General features: G+C 46.6%; 1 protein-coding gene, 1 long non-coding RNA gene and 1 other non-coding gene across 3 annotated transcripts; 2 read left to right on the forward strand and 1 right to left on the reverse strand.

Annotated features, from left to right (window-relative positions):
• Positions 1 to 544: 544 nt before the first annotated feature.
• On the reverse strand, positions 545 to 9534 carry GLRX5 (glutaredoxin 5). The gene is made up of 2 exons (XM_004467646.5): positions 9206 to 9534; positions 545 to 1331 (listed from the first exon to the last, which is right to left on the reverse strand). The coding sequence occupies exons 1-2, from the start codon at positions 9501 to 9503 to the stop codon at positions 1153 to 1155; spliced, it is 477 nt and encodes a 158-aa protein (XP_004467703.1). The 5' UTR covers positions 9504 to 9534; the 3' UTR covers positions 545 to 1152.
• A 438-nt stretch (positions 9535 to 9972) lies between these two features.
• On the forward strand, positions 9973 to 11884 carry LOC131277271 (uncharacterized). The gene is made up of 2 exons (XR_009184449.1): positions 9973 to 10087; positions 11649 to 11884. It is a non-coding gene; the product is annotated as an uncharacterized lncRNA (long non-coding RNA).
• LOC111766367 (small Cajal body-specific RNA 13) lies at positions 10567 to 10839 on the forward strand. The gene has a single exon (XR_002798438.1). It is a non-coding gene; the product is annotated as a small Cajal body-specific RNA 13 (non-coding RNA).
• Positions 11885 to 12508: the final 624 nt, after the last annotated feature.

Below are 12508 nucleotides of genomic sequence, written 5' to 3' on the forward strand. Positions count from 1 at the left end.
AAGGTTCTGGGAAATGAGCCAGACTTCTTTCATCTTTGTCATTTTCACACTTTTTATTAAAAAATGCATCCTTCTTCCTACCTCTGCTACTATAAAGTGTATCCAAACAGACATTCTATTTAAGCCCCTGGAGACTAATGAAGGTTCCCAGGGCCCAAGACACAACCTCTCTCTGAACCACTATGACGCTCTCTTCCCGCTCCATCGTGCTGCAGCCTCAGAAGGGAGGTATGCTGTGAAAGACTTTACAGTGACACCATATACTGGAGGCATCTCTGCCATGATTTCAACTGCTTTCTTTTTTATAAAGCTTCCATTTTTAGAAATAAAACACCCGTGAAACGCCACACTGTGGTAGAATGCTAACGACTTCTCCCTATGTAACTGCAGTGCTGCTTGCCAGCACAGGGCTGCAAAGCCAGGGCCGCCAGCGCCACCTACCCAAGCCCTCACCCCCTCCTCCACCACCCCCCAGGCCTCCAAATGGACTGTCAGCACCACTCAGCAATCACAGCACTTACTTCCCCTAGAGAGATTAGCAGAGTTTGATGGCAATTTTTGTGGCAAATTTAATAGAAGAATATAACAATCACTCTTAATTCAGAAAAACAAAATGGTGCAGGCACAAAAATCCTTACAGGCATACTACTATTCAGAACAAAAGACTCATTCATGGTATCCCCGAGTTGGCAGTTTATTTAAAAAAACATCACCCCAGTTATAACATTTTCCTTTCCTTAACAGAAAAAGTTACAAAACTGGGGAGGGGGAATATAATATCTTTGCAGACTGACTCGCCTGTATAGGAGCCACGAATGCTAACGATGACTCAAAGGCCCCAAGTTTTACTCCTGAATCAGGCAAAGAGTAAATGTCAATATAAGAACACATTTTGTTTATAGCAATATCATAGTACAACACTGAATTACTACAGTGCAGTGGTTATAATTCTCTATAGAATATTCTTAGCCCAGACACTAGACAAACTAAAATCACCCAACTGCTCACAGACCTGAAAAATTAGTGCAAGCAGTTGCCGCCTTAATGATAAAACCCAAAACTGATAAGGCTTTTCTGGCAGTGAGTCTTTGATACCAACGGCTTCCTCTCCTGACAGCAGGTCGTTCTGCTCCGCGAGGACACGGGCCACCCTCACTTTGAGTCTTGGTCTTTCTCTTCATCTAAAAGGACGGAACGGATCCCCAGCTTTTTCAGTTCTTCCACCAGGTCCCCGTTCTGGTGCATCTGCAGGAGGATGTCACAGCCGCCCACAAACTCGCCATTGAGGTACACCTGCGGGATGGTGGGCCAGTTGGAATAGTCTTTAATGCCTATGGGGAAAGAACATTTAAATGTCACTTAAATGGCCAAAGCTGAACCTTGCCCAGCAAAACAGTTTTTGCCCACTCCCAGCAGAAAACCCACTGCCTCGCCCTTGTTTCCCCCACTCTCGGGAAGCAACAGGTTTGACACAAAGATTCGAGTCCAACAGATCAGAGCCTAAACCTAAACCCTTCACATCACGACCCTGCCTGAGGTCCCGCTCCCGTTCCTTCCACCCTTACCTCACTGGACTGTTGAGAGTGAGGCCAGCACTCAGGAATGCGCCTGCCACAGAGCAGACACGCAGTCAACCGCAGACCCTGGCTGGCTCATGTAGTTTTCGGTGACATGAAACTTAAATGAAATGCCACCACTTCATTCACGAATGGATGACTTAACAGGACTCCATCACCAAAACTCACTGGCACAGAACACAGTCCCCTCCCGTGCACTTTTCACTCCCATCTGGGCTGGGTAATGCCCCAGTCACAGATGCTCAAGAGGCTGAGGCACTGAATTTTTCTCTTTAAATCATTACGTTCACCCAGAGAAAAGTCCCTGTCCTATGGCTATGGACTGCAGCCTCATTCGAGTCAGCTACCTGATGGGCGCTCTGTGGGTGGGTGACTGGGCTTGGTACAGACCCCTCAGCTCACCCAGACCGTGTCCTGGGCCAGGCACAGGGCCAGGGGCTGGGGGGGGGAAGGGCAGTGAGACCTGCCCCTGCTCTCAAGAGCTCACAGCCAACAAGAAACCAGCCAGACGCCTGTGCCTGATCACAGGTGCAGATGGCTCTGCGACACAGAAGACAGGGGGCCCGTTCGTCAGGCTGCAGACGGGAGATCATTCTGTTCAGTTCTCCTGGGCCACAAGGAGGGTGGTTATAACAAAAGAATAGGAAACAGATGTGGTTTCAATCTTGAAGATAAAAGATGACTCTTTTCCAACATCCCTGCTCAACACTCTACTTCCCTTTCTACTTGTAAGTTGAGATGAAATATACTCTAATTTTAAACATATCCAGCCAATAAAGAGTCTACGTTGGTTATGGTAACAACAGAGGCTGGTCAAAGGCCTGCGACACGATGATTAAGGATATAGATACTGTTAATGGTCCAAATGAACACACAACAAACGAGAAAAGTCAACAGAATCTTCTGGCAAAATACATTAGGCGAATTTTTAAAAGTCAAGTGGTGAATTTTATGAAAATTAACAATACAAAAACTTGTTCTTGATACTATATCATTTTATATCAAAAGGTTAGAATCAAACATTTATTTTCCAAATAAAATTATCCATCATGACTGACAGTCCCAAGATACAACTTATTTTTCACTTCAAAAAGTTACTGCCTTCTAAAAATCAGCAACTCGGCTGGAAATGACAGCACCAGGGAAGGCCTGGCAGTGCAGCACTTTTATCTTTCTTCTCCAGACTTTCACACACCAAAAGAAATGGCACCAGTGCAAGAGGCCCCACAGCACTTGTAAGCCACTCCAGCCACTCCAGCCACTGTGAGAAACTATCAGCTAGTGGTGTGGGGAGGCAACCGTGGGGTCAATTTTATTAGTCCTGAGAATGCCTTCATAAAGCCAGATAGCTAGGTATATCCGAATACCCTGATGAAGTCAAATTTTGCTTGGCACTACATAAAAAAGGACCTAGCATATGTCTGTGTTGAACCCCAGCCCTAAACTCAGTCTATCAGATGTATTTTACAATATTGCTAGTCATAACCTTTTACTCTTAGGAAGACTGAGGGCAGGGAGTGGGAACTAGAAAATGTTAAAGTAAGCATGAGCTTCTTTTAATTCTTCTAAACTTTTCTTAAATATCGTTTACATTAATGGACCATTTATGAGCGTATTATATACATCTTTATTTTCAATAGAAAATATGTTAAACTTTCTGTGACCAAAAAAAAATTTACCTATTTCTTTCCGTAGGGCCTATGATTTTTGAAACACACTAAAAATGAAAATAAACTGGCCACCTGATAGACACCCAAAACCACATTTCTAATGTACCCTAAAAAAGTACAAAATTCTTAAGTAAAACCTTTGCTAAGTAAAAAAATGAACGGCTTCCATCATTCCTTTTTATAGTACTACATTCAAACATTTGTTTTGTCTCTTGGTCATGAAGCATTTGTGTTGTCACAGACCACACGCCCTGACCACCAGGCACAAGGACTCACCACCAGAACCACATCTTACCTTGCAGGAATGAAGTCACCACCAGACAGGTGGGCTTTGAGGGCACGTGGGATCCTGGATACCCAGCGGGCGGCCACGTGTGAGCGGGAATACCTTGTTCTACCCTCTGCACGCGGGTCTGCCTTGCCTAGTAAGTTACAGGCCAAGAACTCAGAAGAACTCCATGTCTGAGCCCATCACGGCATTTTCTCGACTGCATTCACGCTGCCTACTAATAATTAAACTTAGCTGCTCCTTTACTTTTCAGATTAACAAGTGTTGCAGGCAGCTCATGCCAAGGCAAAGATTCAAAAGTGTCCTTCTCAAGAAGTATGCTGTTCCCATTTGTTATAAACCTGATTACAAGTTCAGATACTCAAATATCAAAACTGTTTCCTAGAAAGTGAAGTGAGAAACTTCCAATAATAAAAGATCAGCGTGCACAAGCTGAAAAGTAAAATGAATCTTCCTGACCCATAATGAATTGCTTAAACATAGCTATATACACTTCAGTTTTCAAACACTGCAATACACAGTGATAATTCTTGAAGTAACTCAGAATGGGAGCAATTCGTGAAAATTATAAAATTATACCCCAAATGGACTTTAATGATAAACACACTTTGTAAATGAAAGGTAATGATTTGATTTTGGGGGAAAAAAATGTTGACTGTAGAGTTATATAAGACAGAAACACTAGGAAATGGGAGTCAGGAGGCTGACTTACGGGATCAGTTTTATACACCTCTACTGCTCCACACACACGCATACACAAGTCAGTATTAAAATTAACTTCCAGAGGACAAAGCCAGAAAGAAGAGGGGAGCAAATGTACTGAAAAAGTCCCTTCCAAAACTCTCAAAAGGTACTGGCAGCTTTTCAAAACTCAGGACATTTTAGAATATGGGCCTTCACTCCTGGTTTGGACAGTCAATCACCAGAGCACTGGATCACAGTGTTCATTTCTCTGGGCAGGTTTACCCTCCAGGAGCTTCGAAGCTTCACGAGGATGAATTCCAACTCTGCCACTGACCAGCTCTGTGACCTCAGGCAGGTCACAGTTCCCCCTGGAGTCACAGTTTCTTCATCTTCCCTAACTCAGAGGATGACATGAGGACCACATGAGACCATCATGTGGAGAACAGTGGACCCCTCAACAAAGGCAAAGGACGCCCATGGCCGAGCAGACACATGTCGCAGACCATGGCTGGCAGCTGCGACCTGTAGTTTCGTTCTCTTCGCCTCAGTCTCTTCATCTGTAAACTGGGAATAGCATCCTATGCCGCACACACTTATTATGAAGAATAAATGAGACAGCTGGTGGAATGAGGAAAGCTCCCAGCACAGTACCGCATGCAGTATGGACATGTTACCCACATAAGGTCAGCTACCCTGCCTCCATTTCACAGCAGGAACAGAAAGGTAGGGGAAAGATGCAGGGAAATACCCACTGAGGATGCCATGCAGTAATGAACAATACCATTTACTGAGGTAAGGATTACTGAGTTTACTACTCTTTCAGTGTTTTACATAAATAACCTCAGAATCTTAAAAAAAAAATCCTGAGGTAGATATAATTATCCCTGTTTATACATGAACTTAAGGCTCAGAGAGGTTAAGCAACTTATCCCAAGTCACAGCCTTGGCATACGGTAGAGCCAGGATTTACACCCAGGTTTCAAGGCACCAAAGCGCCAGCCTCTACCTGTTGCCTAAATCCATCCCTAGAGGTAGCCTCTGGCTGGCGACTGGCATCTGTCAGTCCTGTCCATGTGTACAAGTGTCTCCACAATATGTGGATGGTACTGTTTCATGACTGCTACATTTGTACATGCAGTGGCATTATGCCCTAATTACCTCCCTGCACTTTGCCTTCTTCACTGAACATTGCAGTTTTGAGGTTTAGTCATGTTGATACATCTTGATCTAGTTCATTTAAACTGAAATTTAGTTTTCTATCACAACACTAGTTTGCTGACCAAGTCCACTCCTAAGGGACGGAGATCCTTCCTGCCACTTTTTCATCATTACCAGCACTGAACCTGCGTACATTAGGCTCCTAACGCACAAGACCAGATGGGCAGCAAAGCGCTGCCTGCAGGCCAGATCCAGCCCCCTTCCTGTTTCTGTAAATAAAATTTAATTGGAACTCCACCACGCTCATTCATTTATGGATTGTCTGTCCGTGACTGCTCTCATGCTACCAGAGCAGACTTGATTAGTTGTGATGGACACCATATGGCCCACAAAACCTACCGCATTAACTCTCTGGCCCTTTACAGAGAAAGTGTGCTGCCCCGCATTCTAGACCGCCTGGGGGTGAAGCAGCAGGGTCTCAGACTAGGTCCCCCTTCGGTCCCACTGGGTACTGGCAGTGACTCCTCCAAAGGGGTGGAACCACTTTATACACCCGCCTGCAGGGCGCAACACACCCACCACCACACCGGCCAGGCACACAACCTGCTATCCAATTTCTAACGTTGGCCAACAGGATGGCGCCTTACTATTCTTTTGAATTCCCTGGGACTGGAGAGGTTGAGCATATTTTCAAATGCTTGGAAAACATTCAATAACAGGATAATGCTTAAAGCTATTCACCCAACCAATGTGTGAGTCCCTCTTCTGACAGACACTGTTCGCAACGCAGGGCATACAGAAGTGATCTAGAGGGGCAGAAATCTCAGGGTGCTGGTAACGGTTTGAAGAAGTGGAAGAGAGTTTAGGATTCGGTGCCGGAACATTCCCTGAAGGCTTGCTATGCACAAGCTATATGCCCATTCCCAGGCAGTAGCAGAAGACATGCTCCCTGCTCTTGGAAGGGCCAAGCACTGAGCATGGAGAATTTTGCTTAAAAAAAAAATTGTGAGGAACTAGATGCAAATGTTAATAATGGTTTACTAGGAATTACAGAGGATTTTCACTTTCTTTATACTTTTTAGTGTTTTCCTAGTTTCCTCAATGAACACAAATTACTTTTATAACTGAAAATGAAAGACATTCTTAGTTAAGCCCAGGATTCGGACACGGTGACTCCTGTCTCTGGTGCCTGGGCCCTTTGTGGCCATTTCTTCGCTGTGTACTCCATATAAAGAGGAGAAGGAAAGCAGACTTTGAGGAAAGCTAGACCACAATACTGCCTCCAGTACACTCTGTTCCTGGGCCACAAGTCTTAGGGTAAGCCCTCTCTGCATAGCCTTGCCTGCGCTTCCAGAACTAGAAGCCAGCATCAGAGGGTCTCCCTCAGGCTTAGCCCTTATGTAAGGCACAGCATCCTCTTGCCCAAGAATGGCCACTTTTGCTGGGGCCCCTCTCATCGGTTACTAGAAGAGACCTCGTGGCTGGGCAAGGTGAACACACACGGCTCTGGCCCACAAAGTAAGCCTCACACTCAGCCTGGCAGTCTCTTGGTCAATTCAAAGGTGTAGGAGCAAAGAGATGAAGAGGCTTGAGCTGGCTTGAAAATCTCACCCTGGCTAAACTAACCCCCACTGCAGGAACATGCTCACACCACCCTGCTCCAGTCTCAATGCTCATCCTTACACCCAGCTTTTACTTTTCTGAGTAACAAAGGTGTATGTTCAACATATTGACAGCCCATCTAGTAATCAAAATAATAATCTGATGAAACTTGAAGGTCGAGAAGTTTAAGGATTCAATCCCTGTTGCTCTTGTCTGTGTACCCGAGGACACGAGATCAGAAGCCAGACGGATAAGATGGAAGACAGAATCATAAACGCTAGCAGGAGGCCTTGTTTCTACTCCTACTTTCAGTTTATTGGCCATATTCCAGGATATTCCACCTCTGGTTATTATAAACACAGGAAAGCAAACTCACCAACCAAAGACCCTCAAAACTTCATACTAAGCAAGAGAACAATGAGACAACTTTTTACTAATGACCCTGCTGGCCATCTGCAGGGGACTGGGGGCCATGTCCACGGGAAAGATTAAAGAGCAGTTTCTCCTTTCTTATCTTTCAGCAGAGACAGTGACTCTGCGTCATGCCCCAGTTATGATGAAACCCAAAACTTGGCTACTGCTGCCATTCTAACTAGAAGGGGAAGACAAAAGGGCCAGGAGCATAATACACAGTAATATTATCCACGAGTAATGTTACCTTCCTTCTCACCCTCGGCTTAACAGGCCTACCAGGTTCCACCCACCCAAACTACTACAGGATCACAAACACAGGACTGATTTACCCTGCTGTCGCCAAGAGTTTCATAAGGATTAGACACCATGAGAAAAAAAAACCCTTGGAGAACTATAAATGGCAATGATAAGGAAAATAGCTATCACTTTCTAGGTACCTTCTGGGTGTCAGAGAAAAAATAAGCACTTGCTTACGTTTTTTTCTTTCTCTTTTATTTCTCATAAAAACATTATTGAGTTGGGTTTCATTATCCTCATTTCACAGAGAAGGAAAATGCAGTTAAGTGGTTGGTCCCAGGAGAGGATTCCTACCCAAAGCTTCTTTCCACTGCACCAGCCTGTTTATCCATGTAGAGAACAACGACGGTTAATAATTTCAAATTTAGAAAAACAGATCCTTCTAACATAGAACCTGGCACCTTAAAACTCTTCTTAGTACTCTGTGACCAACAAAATCACTAGGCTCAAGAGAGGTGCGGGAACTCGGTCATTAAAAGCCTCAAACTGGCGTGACGTGGTCTCCTGACCACCTCTCGCCAAGGAGCACGCGCCTGGCCTCCTGCTCCTGCCCGCTACTCAGATAAAACAGGAGAATGCCTGCAAAGTAAACTGCAGTGGAAAGCCACAGGCCCTGGTGCATCTGGCCCAGGGCACGGACCGCCTCCGGACCCTTGGGCTCCTAGCCTGGGGCAGTGAGATGGTCCTGGTCAGTAGCCATTGCTCTCTCTCCCACAAACCTCTCTACCAAGCCCCCCAACCAATTCCCTCCCATCCCTGAGTATCTAAAGTCAAACTTAAGCTCCCTCTCTACCAGATCCCAACTAAGACCAGCCCAGCTGTTGTGCCACCCCCCTCCTCCTAACTACAGCAGAAGATGGCCCCTGACACACAGCACCTGGAGTCAGGGAAGACCAGTCGCTGGTTTCACCAGCCTCAGACAGGAGCAACCCTGGCCCGCCCCAGACCATCGTCAGAGCCAGCTCCTGCCCCATGGGCTTGGCCCATGATCTCCAACCCCAAGTAGCCCCAAAAGTGCCTACCTCATAGTGGTATTTATTTAAAGTAATCTTCTCTGCGCCACTTCTCCAGCCAGAGAGAACTCGCCGCGAAATGCCTATTTCAGCTCAGAATGAGGACCGGGAAACCCCTAGGACTTACACTACAGTCCAAGAGGGCAAGAGTGGCAAGAGTCCCAGTTCCCCAAAGTCCAGTTCCAGTCAATCACGCCCCCAATCCCCAGGCCCTCCAGTGCAGAATCGTACAACTCGCCCACTCGGCTCGAACCCCCAGAAAGACCCGACAGATGCCTCCAGGCCCGCGCGGCACCCCCTCTGGCTATGGGCTTGGAGTGGAGGGCCTCTGGACCGCAGTCCCGCGGGAGAGAGCCCCGAGGCCTCACGCCGCGACCCTCCCGACCCCCTTACCCTGGCCCCGCGCAGCGGACCCCCACATCTGACCCGGAGCAGAAGAGAGGTCCCCGCCGCCACCACCTCCAAACCCCCCCCCCCCCCCCACTGCCGGCGGGCCCTGACCTTGCCGGAGCTCGGGGTCGTCCAGCACGTTGTAGGCCGCGTAGTCGCGGACGCCGTGCAGCCGCAGGATCTGCACCACGGCGTTGCTGAAGCCGCACTGGGGCTGCTCCGGCGTCCCCTTGAGAAAGACCACCACCTTGTTCTTCTTCACCAGCGCGGCCAGCTGCTCCGACGAGCCGCTGCCGCCGCCCGCGCCGGATCCCGCCGCCCGCGCGCCCGGGCCCCGCAGGCCGCTGCCGCCCGCGCCGCGCCCCCAGCGGAGCAGGGCCGCTGCCGCTCGGCCCAGGGAGCCACTCATGCCCGCGCGCCCGTCGCAGCCCTACGTCTGCCCGGGACCTCGGCTCGCCACCGGCCGTCTGCCCAGCCCGCGGCGGCCCGGCCCGCCTCTCCGAGGCCCTCATTGGGCCCGCACCGAGCTGCACCCCGCGATTGGAGAGAAGTGGCCCGCCCCGACTCGAGTCTGCCAATCATGCCATTCGCCCCGCCCCGGCAGCGTGGAGGTGGTCCTTACGACGGAGCCGCATTCTTCGGCTTTACGATTGGCCGTCGGCATCCTCTTTGTCAGTTGATTGGAGGGAGCGGATGCCAATCGGGGTCAGGCTGAGCCAAAGAGAGTCGAAACAAGGGGGAAGACCACTTCCCTCCCAGGAGCTGACGGGGCCTGCTGGGATACCCTGGGAGGACTCGGAAAGGTGCTGGGCGGGGTTTCGCCAGTTCCGCGGGACGCCGGGAAGGGGGGGGGGGTTACTTATACGAAGTTCCGGTTCCGGTGTAGGCGGGGATAGAGTTGCCGTGGTGACGCGGTTGGCGGGCTGGGCCTCGTGTTTGCCACGGGAGCTGTAGGGGGCTGGAGCCAAGCCGGGTCCTTTTCTTCCAGTTTAGGTGAGTGTCCTTGGGCCGCGGCCTGCAGAGCGCCTGCAGAGTGGTGGAGAGGAAGGGGGCCGGACGGTGGCGGCCAGGCCTCTCTGGGGGTCGCCCGCCGGGGCTTGGTGTCACGGGTCCTTTCCCGGCTCCGCGCTTCCTGCGGGAGCCTACTTCCGGCGCCCGATTGTTTCTTTAAAATAACTCTTACTTCAGAAGTTTATAAAATGCTTTAACCCGTGTCATCCCCTCTGGGTTTCGGGCCACCTAAGCCCCTGGACCTACGTACAGGAAAGGTTTGTTAAATGGGGAACTAAGAAACGAATTGGTTCGTTCGACAAACGTTTTCTGAGAGGTCCTGCCTATCAGCCGTTTTATCGAATTTCCTCCCAGGCACTTGGTGTTATTCACTGGGTCTAAAACAGTGCTTGGAACGGGGTAGATGTTCTTATTGATGGAACACTGAATCCGGAGAGCAGGACTCAGTGAAATCGCTACGTGGTCTGTAGTCTTGGAGCCGCTCTGGGTTGGTGGTGCCCTCGAGCTCACCAGACTAGCAGAAAAAGCATACTCCAGAGGAAGCTGAGGCATGACTGCTGAAGGTCAGCAGTTTCATGTGCAATTTTCCTCTGATAGATCCTGGGTACTGTTGCCACGGTGATGATGACCTTGCCATGTCGTTATCTATCAAACAACAGTAAGAGAAGCTTTGCAGTCGAGATATTGTTTAGCAGATGAGTGGTTTCTGTTGGACACTAAGTACTGCTACAAGTTCCTTAATTTTTTAAATTATTAGAGTGGTTGTAAGTTCACAGAAAGAAACCCTGCAGAAAGTGCAGTTCCCATATATCCTGCCCTCCTTCCTACAGTTTTGCCTGTTAAACATTTCGCATTTTGTGTAGTACCTTCGTTATAACTGGTGAAACATAATTATAATTATGTTTTTAAATATAGTCTATAGTTTACATTAAGGTTCACTATCTTGTACAGTTTTTTTATTTTATTATTTTATTCTGGTAACATATAAACAACAGAATTTCCAGTTTCAAGTGTACTCTTCAGTGGTGTTAATCATTTTCATAATGTTGTGCTACATCACTATTGTCCATTACAAAAACTTTTCCATCACCCCAAACAGAAATTGTACCGATTAAACATTAACTCACCATTCCCCAACATCACCCCTATCTCTGATAAACAGTATTATAATTTCTAACTATGAATTTGCATATCCTAACTATTTCACATAGGTGAGATCATACAATATTTGTCTTTATAAATTACTTTTTTTAAACATTAAGTATTTTAAAAATTGTTGCTGGACGTGACCTGTTGCTGCTTTGGGAGTGATCAAATTTAAAAGCAGAAATTTAGTACATGTGCTTTCAGCAAATAAACTTTCTAAATATTCATTCAGTGTGAAAGTTGAACCTAGTAAAATGATGAAAATAAACTTAGGACATTACTCCAGAGTGCCCCTCACTGACGCTTTCACCCCATCGGTGTTACTGGTTTTTGCTAAATTTTTAATGCAGGACCCAAAATTGGTCAGATTTTTAAAGAATCTTTTTTTGTTTTTCAGATTCATTGCTTCCAAGAAAATCAGAGGAACAAGCATCATGAACAGAAATATATAGAAAAAACGGTTAAGCTGATACATAACTGGTGTTTCAGAAGTCTAGCATCTGTTGCCCTTAACAATAGATAATGCTTTACATTATTTCCAAAACCACCTAATTTTTTTTCTTATCAGTATTGTAGTAAGCTTTTTGTTTTTTTGTTTTTAAATAAATATTGATGATTTCCTGGAAACCTAAATTGTTTATTGTCCATTCTGAATTGTCTAGTTCTTTAGTTTTGACTGGGAGAGGAGGAAGAATTTGCAAATTTATGTTCTGAGGATCTGGGACATAGAGCATTAATGGGGAGCATCATATCCTTTGCCTTATTCATATATTAGTGATTTTGGAAGTAAAGTTTGTTTTTGTTTTTAAGTGTTTTATTAAGTTGAGAATACAGCTATCATTATAGGTTTAGAATTACATTTGAGCAGGAAGAATACAAAACCTTTTCGTAATTACAATAAAGTTGCTGCATATAGAAGAGTAAGGGGTACTATACATGAAATGCTGAGTGCCTAGGAAAGCATGTGTGTGCTTTCAGGGAGCTAAGTGGGATTGCTGGATAGCATGACCAACGGGGAAGAGAGCAAATCAAGTATCAAAACCAAAGAAATTGAAGCAATGTATCTAAATTTAATAAAAATGTGAACTGTTACATATATTGAACATATCCCTTTCTGCCTTTGACTGCAAACCACTCCTAGAATATCGGCACCAGATATCAATGATTTGAAGAAACACAGGAAGCAGTGTTCACAATATTTCTTCCCAAGCAATTCTTCAAATTGCTGCCAAAAATTCTTCAAATTTTTATACTTAG

This window comes from Dasypus novemcinctus, chromosome 3, assembly GCF_030445035.2.
Source record: "Dasypus novemcinctus isolate mDasNov1 chromosome 3, mDasNov1.1.hap2, whole genome shotgun sequence".
In the NCBI taxonomy this organism is placed as follows: Eukaryota; Metazoa; Chordata; class Mammalia; order Cingulata; family Dasypodidae; genus Dasypus; species Dasypus novemcinctus.